This window comes from Pituophis catenifer, unplaced genomic scaffold (genome assembly GCF_029215685.1).
Source record: "Pituophis catenifer annectens isolate HBS135680 unplaced genomic scaffold, rPitCat1.0.hap2 SCAF_2, whole genome shotgun sequence".
NCBI classification, from domain to species: Eukaryota; Metazoa; Chordata; class Lepidosauria; order Squamata; family Colubridae; genus Pituophis; species Pituophis catenifer.
In genome coordinates this window covers 44,526,700-44,545,679 of record NW_027256882.1, presented here as the reverse complement: position 1 = coordinate 44,545,679, position 18,980 = coordinate 44,526,700, and the positions used below count along the sequence as shown (strand labels likewise).

Here is an 18,980-nt window from a genome sequence, read left to right as displayed (position 1 = left end):
CAGCCTTGCTCCTTTTTATTAAGATTACAGAATTTAGATGTTTGTGTGCAGAAAGTGAGATAAAGTGATAGTCGAGACAATGTTAGCAAAGAGACTCACTGACGGCTATAGTCTGTGGTAAAAAAAAATAAAAAAAAAATCCCAACCCAGTTCTGCCCTGACAGAACTCATAATCTGCAAGAAAAAAAGCTAAACTAGTTGTATTTCAAACTTGGCAGCTTTTAAGATGTGTGGACTTTAACTCCCAGAATTCTCCAGCCAGCATATGCTGAACTCCACACATCTTAAAATGGCTTAGGTTTGAAAAAGCACGATGTAAATTATGCAAATCAAGGATAACTGCACACATTCTTGTCATCTGCATAATTTGTTTAGCCTTCACTAACCTTGGAGTAGATGCTGAAACTTCTTAATCCTTAATCGTTGTTTACCACTTACACTCTTACTGCTTCCTTTCACTTCCAATATTTCAATCATACATTCTCAAGCTTGTATTTGTAACTTGAAGGGCTAAAAAAACGTCAGAGTAGTGGAGAAATGAGATTTCTCTGGGTGTCAATTGGGTACACATTGTGTCAAATTATATATTTATGGAGATTAACAGAAAGCACACACAACTAAAAATCGGTGTGTTGATAGATGATATGCTGATTTAGAGACATGGAGAGGGAGAAAATGGGATTAAGTTGACTTAATGCCATGTTTTAAAGATTCTTTTTTGAGGGACAGCATTTTTTAGGATTCAGACAATCCCAAAAGATTTCACTACCATGGTTGGCTCTCAGAATTATCTGTATGTGATGGGTGGGTGGGTGTCTCACCTGTAACAGTTGTTGTGGAAGCGATTGTAGCTGCCAAGTGCGGTCAGGGCTCCCAGCCCAATAGCATATGAGAAGAAGATCTGGGTACCAGCATCAATCCATACCTGGGATGAGGGGAACAGCTGTGGTATAAACCCCACTAGTGGAGGGGCAGAACTCCATTTGCATGGCCTGAACCAGGTGACTAGAGGGCAACAATGGTTGCATGCAAGAGCCTTGTTAGCTGCAGAGACATTGGCTACAGCCTTATCGTTTCCCAATTACTTCCCCCAATGATAACCTTCTCCACCCATCCCTCTCTGTCAATGTTGCCCAAAATTCTTACCTGAGCCACAGCAAGCTTGGACCAGTCAGGTTTCAGGTAGTAAATGATCCCATCCAGTGCGCCAGGCAACGTCACTCCATGCAAGAGCAGGAGGATAAGCACCACATAAGGGAACAATGCAGTGAAATAGACCACCTGTCAGCCAATCAGAGGATTAGAAAATTACAAGACTGTATAGTAGGAGGACCACCCTACTTAGATCCCAGATTACATTTGATATGATGGATCACAAGTCATGGACACTCGGATAATAGGATAGAGCAGCGTTTTTCAACCTCAGCAACCTTAAGATGTGTGGACTTCGACTCCCAGAATTCCCAATCCCACAGGCAGCCATTTTCTTCTTAACAACAACAACAACAAAAACCAAGTCAATGATAGATGTAATGGAGGGCAGCACTATGGAGCAGGGGTGGACAATTATGGCCTCTTTACGACCTGTGGACTTCAACTCCCAGAATTCCCCCAGCCAGCATGGCTGGCTGTGGGATTGGGAATTCTGGGAGTTGAAGTCCACACATCTTAAAGTAGCGTAGGTTGAGAAACACTAGGATAGAGTATGAGGATTGTGTTAAAACATAAGCATGTAAAAAGACAATATCAAATGAAAATTTAAAAAAACCCCAAGTCTATGACTGCTAAAAGCCTTGTCAGGCTCATTTCCTTTTCTGCAATTCACAAACACAACATATGTCATTAGTTGTCAGGTAACTGTAACCTTGGACCCTTTTTCCCCTTCTTTCTTTCAATAGCTGTAGTTATTTCCAGAGGATGATGGAGGCTTGTACAGCTAGACAGCTTTACAATCCAGTGGGAAATACAAGCTACATTTGCTTGCAAGTACTGCATGATGAAAGAATTAGTTAAGACAGCCCTCCTCCTACCTTCATTGTGTTTCTTACATAATGACTGTTGCTAAACTGAGGTCAGAGGAGGGTAGGAAGAAGTTTATTTTCTTAATAAATAGTTCCTTGAAATAGTAAAAAAAAAAAAGAAACAACCAATTGTTAAGTATGAGGTCCATTAGGTCTGAAGAGGAAACGGCAAGGTATCAAATTTCATCCCAAAGACAGGAAATCTAGAGAGTTAGCTGGCTCAGTTTCAGAATGAAAAGCAGGGCATTTCAACATTCAGAAATAATGGGATCCTTATTAGAGAATTTATCCTGCACTCAATGTCATTATGGCCACATGCCTAAGCTTTCTCCTGAAACAATACACACGCACACATACCAGTTACCTTCCCGGTTGACTTGACCCCCTTCCAGATGCAGAAATAAACAATGACCCAAGTTACAAGCAAGCAAAGGGTCAGCTGCCAGCTGATCTCTCCTGGATCAGCCAGATCCCCTGAAATACGCAGCACTTTGTTCCTGAGGAAATGAAGAAGGAGATTAGAAGAAGGCCCAGCCTGAAAAAGATAAAGAAAAAAAAACCTCTCTTCTGTGGGAAATTATTTGCTTCTCCTCAGGTATGGGTCTGGATCAGATTTAAAGATTTCAGATTTTGTGAAACCATTAAAAGTAAGCAAGTAGTATCTTGGGATTCCTTAATGGATTTTCTGCCTCAGCTGCCAAAATCCTTTGGGCTCCTCTTATCCAAATCATTCCATGTCCCCTTTTCCCTCCATTTTGTAATTTCCCTTCCATCTTGCTCACAAGATCCTTCCCTCTGCTGAGCTTTCAAGAAGCCACCTCAACTCGTTCTTCTAGAGCAGGGGGCCACAAAGCTCTGGCCTTCAGAAACTGCTGAAGTGCAACTCTGCCAGGCCGGCCAATGAAGAAATATCTAGGTAGCACTGGAAAAGGCCACATATTCTCCCCCCCCCACCTTTCTCCAAGGAGATCTACACCAGGTGTGCCGCCTAGACATTGTCACCCACTCACTCCCAGAACTCAATGACGGGAGAGCGTTGGTCAGCCAAGTTGCTGCAGTTTCTGGCGGTGCCGTTGTGGGTGTTGTTGCTGCAGTTGCTCAAACCAAAAAGCTCGGTGCACTGGGGAGTGTTCCACGAGTGGCCACAGGTGGCCCACGGCAGCGTCTCCGTCAGTGAGTGGACCAAGTAGAAGACACCCCAGACGAGGATCATAATATAGTAAGAGTTACAGAAGAAGACAATGACCATGGAGGCCAGGCCCAAACCTAGAGAGAAACAGCTGATTAGAGCCTGAGGCATTTGGGATGGGGGGGGGAGTGTCTGTTGATGGAAGGGTAGTGTGTCACACCCTCGCACTAAGGCCCTGTCTCTAATGGCAGGGGAATGAAAGAAAAGCAAAGTAGGGAAGCTTGAAATGGTAGAATGAACTGTATCTCATGAAATGGATGCGGAGAAGATGTAGATCAGGGGTGTCAAACTTGATTTCACTGAGGGCCCCATCAGGGTTGCATTTGACCTTGGGGGACTGGGGTGGGCGTGGCCAGCTTGACATCACTCGTGTCGGGGGGGGCTGTGGTGGCCTGAGCGCTCTGCCAGAGAAAATGGGCTCCCAAGCTCTGTTTTCGGCTGCGATGGTCTCCTGCAACCCTCTGCAAGAGAAAATGGAGTTTGCGAGGGCCCTTCCGAGCTCTGTTTTTGCTGGCAGAGGCACCGTGGGACAGATCTGGCCCCTGGGCCTTGAGTTTGACACCCCTGATATAGATAGAATAATATTTTGAATGCTCTCTTACACTAAATGAAAGAGACATAATAAGCATAATTTTAGCTTTAGCTTTTCTTTAAGCAAAATCTTTAGCTTTTCTCCCAAGTTAGATTTTATTATTGTGAGGAACTCAATAATAAGTTGGTAAAACTGTGTTTTCTGGAGTTTTAAAGTGCTGCATGGAGAAACCATGTCCTGTATCTATCTCCTACCTTCTTTTCCCATGCAAATTTCAAGCAAAATCTATATAGCAGACAGTCCAGATTGGGGTTATATAATAATGTCAACAGCCCCTCAAAAACACTGCCCCCGGGAAAAGCAAATTCATCAGTGTCATTAAACATATATACATGTTGTTGTTTATTTCCCATTTTTATCCTGTTTTCACTAGGCCTGGGAAATGCTGAAGAACTACAATATTTAAAACTTCCATATTCCATCTGTTGGCCAGCCCTATAATTGTAAATTCTAGAAACTGATACTGAAGGATCATTCAATTCCGGACTAAATATAATATTCAGTGTGTTTGTAGATGACTCAGAGCCATTCTGATAATTAGAGGACGGCCCTAAGTGCACGGAAGGCAAAATACATATATATTGCAGCTTTGGGGAAAATACAGATGGCTGCCAAGTAGGAATATGCAAAAATCAACAGCAGAAAAATAGCTTTGTCCACATCTGAAGCCTGGGTGTAAATTAACTTGTGTGATGTACTGGCTGCCTTCCAAATATCCACCTTATCTCAAGGAGGCTGCCCTGTCATCATTGTGATGGAGTTTTACATTGGTACCAAAGCAAGGCTCCATCCACACATGCCTATGACCTCTGTTTTGAACAAGCTATTGGTTAAGAACCATTAGGTAGCATCTAGCTACTATTCAATAAATTCAATAAACTAAAAACTAAAACTATTCCTTCCTCTCTGGCCAATTAACAATGGCTGGATGTGGGAATCAGGTGGCCATAGTATATGTGTAGACCAGTCTAGCTGGTTGGACACGTGTACGGAGCTTGGCACCGAAATAATCTGAGTATGAAAAAGGCGGGTTCAGCTGGATGATCACTGAAGGGCCCTATTCGTTCTCTCGTTGTTCATAATATTGTAGAACATAGGCTGTGTTTGCATAGCAGAGATATCTCCTTGTAGAACATTCCTGAGGACTGAGGTAACCTCTGATAACGGGGAGATGGGCCTCTCGGCTGGCAGAGGAGAGCGAAGCCAAATATGATAACATAGCCAGAGTTAAGTTTTGTTTTTACCTTAGGTATCGCTTTCCTAGAATTCACGTGATTTACTGTAATATTGTAGAATGTGAAACCTATATGGAGAATATATGGATGCTTTTCTTTTTCATGCATGTAATATGAGATGTGTAGCCATACTAACGCCTTTTGATGACGCTGTACTTTGATTACTAATAAAAGAGAGGTCTGGAGTCAGCTCGGGGCTCTCTTATCCCGAGAAACACTTGTCCTGTGTCTTCTCTAATCTGGACTACTCATGAGGTGCCCACCAGGATGATCGCAACAGCTGGAAACTAAACTTCCATTTCCACAAGAATATATGTGGCAAAGTTTCAAAACTCTATGCTTCAGAAACTAGCTTCCACATTAAATTGCTGAAGACTGAAAGTGTGGTAAAATCTTTGTACATTGCGCTTCAAATAGCTGGGGGAGCAAGAGATGGCACCAAAACCACTAACTCTTTGGCCTCATCTTGTGGTCTTTCTAGTACTTGTGGTCCAGATTTGTGTTGCTGCCAGAGAATACAATGGGGGCATAGGATGTGGGGAACCAGATGCTCCCATTGGGGGAGACACGCTACATTGTTAAGATGCAAGGCAAAACTGGCCTTTTGGGAAGAATATGAATAGCCTGTCAAGCTCGAAGAGCGCTTATGCTGTTGCGAACATTATCACTTCTCAACTTGCCAAAGAACCAGAGGGGAGGGGAGGGTGAGATGGAATGCAAGCTCCAGACTTCCAGAAGACAAGCCATGAGAGCCAAGGACACTCAAGCAGGTGCTTGCCAAGACCAGAGACTTTTTCTTACAACAATACAATGACACTCCATTGGACAATGTGACCTGCACTAATAGGGGGGAGGGAGAAATCTATACTATCATTATGTGGGTTTATGCGGGAATTAGATACAGCTGGTTTTGCCTTCAGCAGTGCTGAAATGATGTACTCAATAAAAGTTTTGCATTCAGAGATTGGAAGGTCTCGAGCGTGCTTGCTTTGGTTGGGTTCTTCAATCCCTAAGTTCCACACCAATGATTTCCCTAATTTTATCCTCACTGCCTAATCGTAACAGATGAGGGAGTGGTCACAATAGTTAACAGAAACAGACACATGCCCTTTGGTTCTCTGTAAATTGAACAGAGCTGGTTCGTCACATTTTATGATGTAGCAATATAGCCTAGTCCTAGAACATTTCCAATCTTTTCTCAGAATTCTACAAGACAAATAAAACTCTGCAGTGCTTTAATACTCTGTTGTTACACATTCACAGCTTTACAACAGCTCCTGCTACTTCTGAATCTAATAGGTGGCTAAAAAATACAGACAAATGTCAACGACGCCATTACCTTTAAACAGGGGAGCAATGTTCCAGGCTGCAATTCCACCTTGCTTCATAAACTGTCCCAGGGCCACCTCCAGGAAAAAGACAGGGATCCCCCCAACAAAAACGATCAGCAGGTAAGGAATCAGAAAGACACCTGCACAGAAAAGGGGAGTCAGTGTTCTGTCCTTTTTTTTCAAGAAGCTGGGAGAGTTTACAGAGTCTTTTTAGTGGTACTGCTGAAGTTATGGAATGCCAAATTCCACTCTTCAGTTGCTCTCTTGTTTTAGGCTTTTAGTAGTTTTCTCCATTTGGATGAGCTCCAGGCAGATATATTCTCGCTGTCAAAGACACACAGACATTGTCCTCTTAACTTGAAAATATACCTGCTGCAGTACATTTTTTGTACATTGCATAGGACGGAGAATTTGGGAAGCTATAGGAAGATTTATTTTTCCTTACTGAATGTGAAACATATTAGGACAAATAGCGAAGCCTCATAAACTCATGAACTGCATCCTTGGGTGCAAAGCGGGCAGTTTTGGAATGCTTAAAGGGTATTTATGTTCATAAAATCTTGACACTTTTGAGGGACCAGCCCCACATTGTTAACTTCTTTCCAGTAGGAGGTTGAAAGATAGTGAGCTTTCCAAATCCACCTAGTACTTGCAAATTCAGGCTGTGATTCAAATAAGATTTGAACAGATGCTGCTCATTTTTTCCCCCCCAGCGTAATTGCTAGAACAAGTTTTCCATTTTCCATGGCTGGTTGGGGAATTCTGGGAGTTGAAGTCCACACATCTTTAAGCTGCCAAGGTTGAGAAGCACTGTGATACATAAATCAACATCCAGCTGAATGCTTTCAGACTGCTCTCTTTGTCTCTTGCTCTCTCTCTCTCAAATCTAAACTGGGAAAATAAAAAGAATGTGCCCAGACTTATGTCTATTCTATTGCAGCAGTAGAAAAGAAAGGTAATCCTGACACTGAATCGGTTTAATGATCCAGAGTTCACCATTCAGAACTTGCCGAATTTGCAAGTATTTTAAAGATGCCTCTGGATGCAACCCAAGCATCTTCATATGCTATTTTTTATTATTTTATTCCAGTTCTTTGGTTGTCAGCCTGTCCCAATTCCATGAGGCACATTGCAACCAATTAGAAATACTTTCCTTGCCCATTTCCTATATACAGCCAGATCTGTATTCCCTTAGGGCATATGCCATCGTAAGTGAGATTTTTTAAAAAACATTTGCTGATATATTCTACAAGGAGGTTCCTGTATATGTTGGGGCCATGAGCAAATATGCATGACTGGATTTATAAGTACTTTTTCCTGGTTGCCTTCTCTACGCTCAAGAGCCTCAATGAAAAGCATAAATGTTATCAAGGCAGGGATGGTGACTGCCTTTGGGACTAAATCTATAGAAACCACCTTTCATTTTCTGTTGGGTAAACCCAGTTTCATCTACCTCAAATAAGGTCCAAGACTGTCCAGAACCCAGAGATATAAAGTCACAAGTGGACAATGCTTCTTGTTAAAAGCGGTACAGATAATTTAGTATTTGTGTCATCAACATTGTCCCACTGCTATTTATTTCAGCTTTTGCAAAGCCTCTTACTCTGCCAGAGTTAAGAGTTAAAAACTATAGCCTGTCTTCATTTTACTCCATTTTTGAAATAACACAGATTCTTACAAAAGGAATGGTTATAAGGTTTTCAGCTGCAGGGCAAACCTTGTGATATAATGAGACAGAGAAATGACTCTGAGTAACCAAATGGTGTATTATTAGGCTAGTAATTTATTTATGGACAGAATACAGGTAGCCTGTAGCGTTTTTCTGTGTAAAAGGCAATTATACCACATAAACCTTGGTCACGCTGAAGTGTGTGCAATAAACATTTTTTTCACTTAAAAAGTGAAATAGTGCCCTGAATTTTTATGTAGTTTACTGTGGTAAGTTTTGCCTCTTGCAAAAAAAATGGTCTGAGTTGGATTGATCTAACCTGACGGAAAGGCAGCAGGATTCACCTACCATGTTATCAGGGAGGGAATAAGAAAATGGATCTGGAGACCAAAAACAGAGATGCCTTTGAGTCCAGGGGCTACCTGGACACCCAGAGTGTCCAGGTAGCCCCTGGACTCACCTGTCCCATTGCTACACAGTCCAGTTCCCATGGCAACCCTCTTACCTCCTCCATTTTTGTAGCAGAGGTATGGAAAGCGCCAGACGTTGCCCAACCCTACAGCAAAACCAACACATGACATGATGAAATCCATCTGGCGCGTCCAGGTTTCTCGCTCAGGAAAGGATAGCTTCGCTGGCCCGATGGGTACCACCAGAGGGGCAGTGATGGCTCTCTCGTCAAGGGTGGACTCCCCTGAGCCACTGATTGGCTCAGCACTTTCTGGCTCGGCTACCTCTGAGCACTCACTGCCCTCTGTGGAGAAAAGGACAAGCTGCTAGGCAAAAATCAACCAGAGAGAAAGTCCAGCAAGCTGCTGAACCAACCATTTCTAGGGGATGATGGTTGGTGAGCTGAAGGGGTGGTGATCATGGGCAGGTGTTTGACACTCTGATCAACAGTTTGATCTTCCATTAACTTTCAGATCTATGTCTGCTACAGGGGTGGGTTCTAAATTTTTTTACTACCGGTTCTGTGGGCGTGGCTTATTTTGTGGGCGTGGCTTGATGGTCATGTGACAATTCTTTAGGATTTAGCAGAGGTACTGGTCTACCACGCTTTTAACTGCTTGCAGCACTGTATTCATGGGCTACTCATTTGTTCTTGGTGCGTCCTGGTCTACCCATTTGTTTTTCGAGCGTCCCGGTCTACCCATTTGTTTTTCAAGCATCCTGGTCTACCCATTTGTTTTTGGAGGCACCAATCTACCACCACACTGCCTTTTAACACTGATCAGCTGTAGGGTGGCCCTTTGAAGCCCCGCGGCAAGAGTTTAAACAGTTTTTTTCCTTCTAGCCATCAGCTGGGACTCGGGAGGCAGCGAATAGATTGGTGGCGGGGCCAAAGGGCCCAGCTCCTGAACAAAGAGAACTGGTTCAGTGACGTCATATCGTCACCGCTACTGGCTCAGCGGAACCGGGCCGAACCAGGAGGAACCCGCCACTGGTCTGCTATCAACAGGGCTAAAAACATGAAAGTTATAATGGTGAGTAACCTGAAGCATGGAGTAATGCAGGCCACAAATGACCTTTTTAAACAAATGTTCACCAATATGCAAGAGCTTTCAGCTATGCAAGAAACTTGACTGATTGGTGGATTGAATTTATAAGCCGCCTCTATTATCCATACAACTCTAGGAAACATACAGCATAATTATCAATCATACAGGTAATCCTCGACGTACCACGACGACTGAGCCCAAAATTTCTGTTGCTAAGCGAGACAGTTAAGTGAATTTTGCCCCATTTTTATGACCTTTCTTGTCACAGCTGTGGAATGAATCACTGCAGTTGTTAAGTTAGTAACACGATTGTTAAGTGAATCTGGCTTTCCCCATTGACTTTGCTGGTCAGAAGGTCACAAAAGGGGATCACATGACCTTGGGATCCTGGAACCGTCATAAATATGAGCCAGTTGCCAAACATCCTAATTTTGATCACGTGGCCATCGGGAGGCTGCGACGGTTGTGTGAAAAATAGTCATAAGTCACTTTTTTCAGTGCCACTGTAACTTCGAAAGAGTTAAGAGGCTGGCTAGGTGGCTCAGTGCCAAAGATGCTGAGCTTGTCGATCAGAAAGGTCGGCAGTTCAGGGGTTCGAATCCCTAGCATAGGTCTCCTGTGTGAGCAGAGGGTTGGACTACATGACCTCCAAGGTCCCTTCCCACTCTGTTACTGTTTGTTTGAGTCACTAAATGAACTTCGTAAATCAAAGATACCTGTATTTAAGAATCGTCCATTTCCCTCATTACAGAGACTCTGGTTGGCTACAACAATAAATGTGCGGAAAGCTGAAATAAGCAACTCTCTATTGCTGTATTAGAGAAAGAAACACCAAGAACCAAAGAATAAAATCCCAAGATCAAATTGGGCTGGCTCTGGATCTGTGGAACGAGCCACATTTTAAGGGCTTTCTTAAACATCACTGCAGTCTTCGGAAGAATATTATCCCACAGGACAGATGTGGCTACAGAAAAGGCACAGAATATTTTCCCCCCTTAATGTGATGTACTGCATCACTTAATATGAATAAACTATTATTTTACGTGGACAAAAGAACTGGCTCGTGACATTTTTGCTGTTTCAAATAAGTGGCTTACCCTTTGATTTAAAAAAAATTTTTCCCCCCAAGTCATGCAAGAATGGGATTTGTCCTTAACAACGTCTATAATTGGTGGGAGCGACTGAGGCATGTCGGGGCTACGTTCCAGAAAGGGGATTGGGTCATGGCAAAAATCTAAAGTTGATTTCATTTAACCCAATTTATTACATAAAGTGAACAGAATTACTCTTTGTATATTTCTGTCATATTAAAAGTAATGATTTAATCACAATTTTTGAAGGGCTCAGGAGTCACAGTCTAGGCTTTGGAAGAGCACCTGTTGTGTAACACTTCTTAATAATGTTGCCAAAGATTCAAGGCCGCTTTTCTCTCACGGCTTCATATATGGGCTTTTTTGTGGGAACTTACAGATAAACTTCAAAAACTATTCTAATGATAACCTTGCCAAGGATTCTGAATGGGGAAAACCAGCCCCCCCCCCCACTTCAACCAATGTTCTTCAGATTGTCTGAATTGTGCCAATGACAACAACGAACTATAAAGTATGTTTCTTTTTAAATTAGTGTTCCAATAGCATTTTGTTGTCTAGATAAAAATCAACAGAACACAGCCTGTTCTTAACTAGATTTTGCAGGGCTGGGAAAGCCGCATAAATTGGCAGCAGGGCAAAAGTTGAAGGGTTGGGCCTCCAGATTCCATTCTATCACCCATTTTTTTCTTTCAGTACAGTTACAGGTGTTGGCATCCTAATTTTTGTTAGGAGTCCATATGAAACTGCCATTTTATTTTTTATTTTTTGCTCTTCTGTATCAGGGAAAGGCTTGCATAAACCTGTGAGGGGGGAATGTGCATGCGTGAAAACATGTTTTGCACATATCAATATTATGAGCGCCCCATGTCCATCCTTTAAGACCTAGATAAAAAATAAATAACTTATTTCCTTCTCAGGAATTTCCTTGGCATCACAGCATTCGAGGTCCGTCCCTGCTTCCTTGTTCCTTTGAGGGCCATACTTTGCTGAAATCATTTGACAATGTCATAATTTTGCAGGCACCTTTTATGTAATGTGCAGCCTTTGGAATGCAGACACCAAATTTCACTCTTTCTGCTTAGAGAGTTGCAATTTTGATGTCACAATGCAGGATGGTGAGTCACCCAGTAGGCAGTGATGCTGAATACACACACACACACACACACAGACAGACAGACACACACACACACAGAGCACTAATCACATGAATTCACACAGCAGTTCCTATGCTCATAATATACTTACACACGCACATATGCCCAAGACTGTGCTTTGGGCTTGTTTCACACAATTCCCTGGGATTATCTACGCTCCTCCTGGGACCTGGAGTGAGGCTTGGAGATGTGGCTGTGGTTCTTCAAGATTTTTGTTTCATAACACAAAGACAAACTGAATCGCCCCTCCCCTTCCTCATCCAGGAAACACTGGGCCAGTCAGACACAAAGCTACTAATACAACGCAGGGTCCTTTCTTGTAGTTTAGTAGCCTGATCACAACAAGTTGCTTCCTGGTGCCAGCTTCCCTCCAGGCTCTTCCATTGCCTTGTTTCCCCAACTCCCAAGAATCTGACAAGGAATCCCCTTTGCACCTACGAGCATCTCTGAAACCAAGGAAAAGGAATCCGCTTTGGGCAAAACAAAGACATCGAGAGTTGTGGGCAGAGCAAGACTCCGCTCCAGACACAAAGCCCTTTTTCCTTGTCTGGCTTCCCTTCCCCCACAGCTCACATGCTGCCTGGGCCCAGCATGTGACTGGGCTAATCCCCATTTTCTGGGGCTGAATCGTCTGGATGCTCTTTGGCTGGCTCTGCAGATGGCCCTTCTCTTGGGCTAGACTGTATAAAACCACAAGCTTTCTTCAGAAAAGAATTGGGGAAGAAATGGAGGAAGCAGCAGAAGGTAGCCGGGAGAGTGATGGTGTAGCATGTTTCATACAAGCTAGTTCCAACCCCCTCCTCTTCTCCTCCTGCTGAGTTGTTGCCTTATATGGAGCTAAATGCCCAGAACCTCCAAAGGCTTCCTTTCCTTAGCTTCACACAACTTGGAAGGACCAGCTGTGCCCCAGGCATTGGAGCACTCTGTGCCCCTGAGCTATCAAAGCTCAACCGTACTCTGTACAGTACGCCACATACACGGAGTTCCACCCCACTGGCTCTAGATGAACGAGCCTGGAATAATTACCATCATCCTCCATTCCAAAGCCAATCATCCTTCTGTAAAAGTAGCCCAGCCATCATCAGCATCCCTCTTCCCAGCTTAGGAAGATCACAGGGAAACTGTAGGATGAGTACATTTGAGGGCATTACCATAGAAATACTCAGATCCATAACTCTCCCTGCCCCAGCAAATGAGGGAGCAGAATGTAAAAAATAGCAAGGAAGGATGGGCTGACAGTGTGGAGCAAAGAATATCAGCAAGGTGTGAGGGGAAAAAAAGAAAGTAGAACAGAACAGAACACAATAACAAGAGTTGCGAGGGACCTTGGAGGTCTTCTAGTCCAACCCGCTTCTCAAGCAGAAGACCGTATCCCATTCCAGAAAAGTGGCTGTCCAGTCTCTTCTTAAAAGCCTCCAGTGATGGAGCACCCACAACTTCTGAAGGCAAGTTTTTCCCACTGGTTAATTGTCCTCCCTGTTTCTCTTTAATTCCAGGTTGTTCTCTCCTTGATTAGTTTCCATTCATTGTTTCTTGCCTTGCCTTCTGGTGCTTTGGGAAACAGGTTGACCCCTTCTTCTTTATGGCATCCCCTCAAATTGTGGAACACTGCTATCATATAGCCCCCTAGTTCTTCTTTTCATTACACTAGGTAGCTCAGCAGGAGATAGCTGAGCTGCCTAACCATTAACACAAAGAGGAGGTCACAGCTTTTGGAAGGGGTGATGGCTATTGTACTATTGTCCTAACTCCCCCTCCCCACAAGTTAACGTATAAGCATTGCATTCCTTACCTGAATTCACTTGGGCAGATCCCCACAGAAGCCCTACAGGATCTCTGCCTGCATTCCAGGAGACCCTGGCAGCAAAATCTTTCTTCTCACACAATAGACAAGCATGGTGGTCTCCCCAAAGCCTCCACAGGGTGAACAGGTGAGCAGGACAGAATTCCCCTCTGCCTCCTCAGCGAGTTCAGCACAGCACTTTACTTCCTCCTTCGTGCATGCAAGGTCCTTACCTGAAGATGTTTCGGCGGACACTGGAGCCATGACACGAGGCTGGTGGCAGGGCTCTGCGATGGAAGACTGAGATGGGTGCTGGGTCGGGAAGCTGGCTCTGGGTCTGGGTGGGAATCAGGATGTAATCTCAGAAGCAATCCACAAAGCACTTGAAGGTGAGGCGAAAGAACCTCATTGATGGGGATTTACACCAGGGAAACGGGCAGTGGGTGAGAGTCTGGGCTGGGCCTTGAGCTCAGAAGCAGGCAGCACAGACCAGGCAGAGCATGTGCTCCATCCCTCAGCGCTGGCTCTGAGTTCTGCTGCTCTGAAGAGAATGGAGAGTGAAAGGCAATTGCATCTGCTTCAATTCCCCTCCCAGCTTGCATCTTATTGGCCACTGCTTCTTGCAGCAAGTGTGTCTGCTGCATTCTGGGAAATGGAGTCCACTTTGCTACTGGGTACCATGGAGATGCTTTAGGATGGAGCTAGACAGGTGGATGCGGGCTTGGTAGACGCAGGCCTTTGCACACTAAATATATAGGAGCAAAATAAGAAGGCGTTGAATGCTACAGGCGGGGAATTCTTTATTTCCAAGAAGCTAAGCGGAACAAGAAAACAGAAAGAGAAAAGGAAAGAAAACAAATAGCTTCTCAGTGGGATAACTGAATAAATCACCTTCCAGTACTTTCCAGAGATAGCCTGTCCTGCTTAATTAGAATGATTTCAATACCTCCCCTTCCTAAATGTTGTTTTTAAGTTTGCATCTGCTGAGAAATTTTAAATGTCATCCTGTATGAGAAAAGGCAGGAAATAGAAACGAAGCTACTAATAGCTGTTTTCTGGCGAATTTGCAAAGGTTCCTGACTGCAAATTGCTTAACAGCAATAAAAAAGTTACTTTACTGGAACAAAGTACATTTGAGGGAGACAGAAACAAACTTTTCTGTGTACTATTGGTGAGTTCATCTTTGTTTTCCAAATCACAATCCTTGCTCTCAGCTGCTGCTTTGAGACCTCTCTCATGCAGCAAGCTAAACTATAATTTGGGTTGTTCTATTTTGACCTAGGCTCTGTGTGAACACAGCAATTGAGTATGGTTGTATGGACCTAAAACTCACAAACCATAAACTTTTAGGTTTGTGACCTAAAAAGGATTCAAGAAATTAATTCACACACTAGTCCCAAAGGTGCTTTTTCAAGAGGCAACTGGACTTTCTGGTAAATCTTTGAAGCTTCTTGGATGAGAAGCTAAACATATTCAAAGATTTACCAGAAAGTCCAGCTGCCTCTTGAAAAAACATCTTTGGGACAACCATAACCTGGATGACTGAGAAACTCCATAGACATTCGTACACTAGGACTAGATTATGCCAAAATTATTTCAAGGTTCTAGTAAAATATACAGTATGCCTGCAAGTTGGCGGCACTATATTAAAAAAATCAACTCCATAACTGCTCTAAGAGAAGATTTTCTTTTTAATAATGCTGCCTGAAAATTAGAAAATTTCTGCTCTGGCATTTTTAGAGCGCATCTGTTGGGAATGAATTTTCAAAGCTGTTAAGTGTGTATTTAAATAGACCTTTCTGTGGCTTGAGTTTTGGACGAAAGATTGTGTGCAAGTAGTCCTCGACTTACAACCACAATTGGGACCAGAATTTCTGTTGCTGAGCAAGGTGGTTGTTAGATGAGGCACACCAAATTTTATGACTTTTATATGCCACGCTTACGTGAATTAAAGTGCCACAATTGTTAATTAATACATGGTGGTTAAGCAAATGTCTTCTTTCGTTATCTTTGCTTGTGAGAAGGGAAGGTTGGGAGGGTTTTAAATGACAATCACAAGACTCTGACATGCTGCAGCCATCATAAATACGGTACATATTAGTTAATCTTGGGAATGCTACAACGGTCATTAAGTGCAACTGTCAGTTGTAAGTCACTTTTTTCAATGCATTTGTAACATTGAACAGTCACTAAACAAATGGTTATAAGTCAAGGACTACCTGTAAACCGTTCCGAAGTTCCACATCTGGGAAGATTAAAATCTAGGAGTCTTGATGCAACGGGAGTAACTCTTGCCTACACCCAAACAAACTGGGATCCTCGGACCCTTTTCAGTAATTTGCCTTTTTTATTTTCAAATTCAGTACTGATGAATTCAGTAGATTATCTGAGCTCCACGGCTCTGTTAAAGTCCTTCACATTGTATGCTATTGACATTTATTTAAAACTCATGTTGGTTGATAATTTTTTGTTTGTGTGTTTTTAAAGCTCGACACCATTCTGTATCACATTTCATGCTACAGGAAAGAAAGAACTCAGGTAAATAGGGAAGTTAGGATAGGTTTTACTGAAGGGAGTGAGCTCTTGCAAATAAGAGTAAATTAAGATACCATCTTTGGAACAGACCCAGATCATTGCTATAAAAATCCATTAAATTATTGCAAACTGCTGACTAGAATTCTTACATCTTAGTCATGAATTTAATGGGTGGCCTTTCCTCAATTACATATTGTCATGTTATCCACCCAGCTCTGGGTTGGCAGAGAATTGCACACTGGAATGAAATTGGCTGCTATGGTGATCTCTACCAAGTTCCCCGGTTTCCTTCCAATGTAACGGGTGATAATCATGTTTGATTAGATGCATCTCAAGGTTGTCTTTGAGCAGTGGGAGAATAAAGAAAAGTGCACAGTTTTAACCCTGGATCAGCTGAGGATGATGTATAAGCACTGTTCCTACTAGCACTGATGATGTTACCTAGTTTGGGTAATAAAACGCCTGCAAAGAAACAACTAAGCTCAGGTCTGAAACCGTTCATTTCAACCCAGAACTACAAATATTCTCCTGTAATGATATAAGCCTCTTTCTCTCTCTCATGGAATAGGCAGGGAGGCATTTAAAAAGGGGCAGTGGGAAGAGGGGGATGATGAAAGCAGTGACATGTTATCACAGTGCAAGCTGCTTGTCTTGTGTATGCAGTACATGTTATGATTTATGGACCCTGTCAATTAAAAAAAATGACTGGCGGGGTCCAGGAAGAGAGCCTTGTCTGCCATTACCCGTTGGGACATCCTTCCCCATCCCCCAGAGGTGAAGCTGGCCCCCACTCTTACTTTCCAAAATATCTAAAGACTTGGCTCTGTGGGATTGTTTGGGGCCTTCAGAGGAATATGCAGCCATAAGGCTGGTCAAAGGCCTTCTCCCGCCTTTTTTTAACGTCGAATTTTATTTATTCCTAGTTTTAATTGCCTCTTAATCTAATATTTGCATACAGGTTGTTGTTGCTTTTTAGGCTTTTATGTCTTATTTTTATAGTCTTTCTTTGAGGGAGATGGGCGATTTCTAAATGGGGGTGTGGGGTGGGGAAACCTGTGAATAAATAAACAAATATAGAAAAGGCTGTAACTTGCATCACAACGATGCAACCCTCCCTGCTGGTTGTCTTTTTGACAAAAAACCCTCCTCAGTGTCCTTCCCTCGAAGGCTTCCATCATGGAAGGTGAGAGGAAATAAAATATGGTTGGGCACATTTTGTGGCCTCATTGACTGGAAGGGGAATGTGAGGCCTTAGCAAAAGTTGGTGTTGCTTAATCTCATTAATTTCTTCCTGCATTACTTATCCTGACCTACCCTTTATAAAGAGCGCTTTACGCACAGCTCTCCAGATCTCTGTTCCCCCAAATCTGCTACTACTGCTGCTGCAGAGGATTGTGGGGGGGGAGGGGGGGATTCTCAGGACTCATTAAATAGTGGGAGGACAAAAAGCAATCCATGAATGAAGGTCTATTTGGGCAGCATCAATGGACACACACACACACCCTACAACAAACCCTGTTTCTTGTCAGCCAGGGCAACACTGGCCCATATCACCAGCGCCCTCCCCCAAAGCTCAGGGGGAATTTTGACCAGGAACACATTCCCACAGATGCCTTACCCTGTTGCCATAGTGTCCAGTGAGCAAATACATCCACTCCAGGGTCCGTTTCCATGTAACAGGCAGCAGCCGCATTCACAGGGCAAAGACACAGCTCCTTCTTCTGGGTTGAGCACTAGTCCATGGTTTGAGGGGTGGGGGGGGAGGAAGAAGAGGGCTATGGGTTGATCTGGCAGTCCGAGGAAAAAAAGAGGCCAAGGATATCTTGGTGGCTAAACTTCCAAACACAATGTATCTTATAGCCAGATAAACGTGTGTGAGAACCACAGGCGTGGCCAAAGGCCTTGGGTGCTGCCCAAAGATGTGGTGCTGGGCAGTTTTCATATTTTTGGGCTAATCCAGGAATGAATGGACTTGCTGCCTTGACTTCTGTGCTGAGGAATCCATGCGTGGTAGGGATTTTTGGGAAGGCTCCCATGGCAGACCTTCCATGCAAAGTTGGCAGATCTCCTCCTGCTTGTAACATCAGGGGATGGGCCCACACAACACTCTTGATCCCGATTGCAGAGTTAACCCATGTTCTGGGATTCACACAATGCACTCAGCCGTAAACTAGCGAAAGGAGCTAGACGTTCCAAAGGTGCTTTTTCACCTTTGGACTTTCCGGTTTTTCTTTGAAGACGTTTCACTTCTCGTCCAAGAAGCTTCTTCAGTTCTGAAGAAAGAAAACCTAGAAAGTCCAGCTGCCTCTTGAAAAAAGCACCTTTGGGACAACCATGACCTGGATGACTGAGAATCTCCATAGACAAAGGAGCTGGAGTTTGCTACAACACAAGGACTCAGCCCCTGCTTCCTACAAACTTTATTATACAGGTAGTCGACTTGCAACAGTTCATTTAGTGACCATTTGAAGTTACAACGGCATTGAAAAGTGACTTATGACCGTTTTTCACACTTATAACCGTTGCAGCATCCCCATGGATGCTTGACAAGTGGTTCATATTTATGATGGTTGCTGTGTCCCAAGTTCATGCGATCATCTTTTGGACAAACAAAAACCATGGGGAAGCCAGATTCACTGAACAACCGTGTTACTAATTTAACAACTGCAGTGATTCACTTGACAAATGTGGCAAGAAAAGTAGTAAAATGGGGAAAAATGCAAGTTCTCACTTAGCAGCAGAAATTCTGGGCTCAATTGTGGTCGTAAGTCAAGGACTACCTGTACAAATAAAGCTTTTTGTATATCCCCATTTGTTCCCCTGGCACCTTGTGGGAACTCAGGCAGATTGCCTATCAGTTCGCCTGTGGAGGGGAGGGAGA

At 43.4% G+C, this 18,980-nt stretch overlaps 1 protein-coding gene across 1 annotated transcript in view; it reads right to left on the bottom strand.

The window, feature by feature from the left end:
* Positions 1-17,728, bottom strand: part of LOC139312200 (sodium- and chloride-dependent creatine transporter 1-like) — a 29,676-nt gene extending 11,948 nt beyond the window's left edge. The window contains exons 1-8 of the mRNA XM_070936799.1: positions 17,718-17,728; positions 13,798-13,901; positions 8,543-8,791; positions 6,377-6,508; positions 3,032-3,287; positions 2,386-2,518; positions 1,147-1,281; positions 822-925 (exon numbers count right to left, since the gene is read on the bottom strand). Coding sequence (XP_070792900.1) covers positions 822-925; positions 1,147-1,281; positions 2,386-2,518; positions 3,032-3,287; positions 6,377-6,508; positions 8,543-8,791; positions 13,798-13,901; positions 17,718-17,728 — 1,124 coding nt within the window. The remainder of the gene's footprint in view (positions 1-821; positions 926-1,146; positions 1,282-2,385; positions 2,519-3,031; positions 3,288-6,376; positions 6,509-8,542; positions 8,792-13,797; positions 13,902-17,717) is intronic.
* Between the last annotated feature and the right edge of the window lie 1,252 nt (positions 17,729-18,980).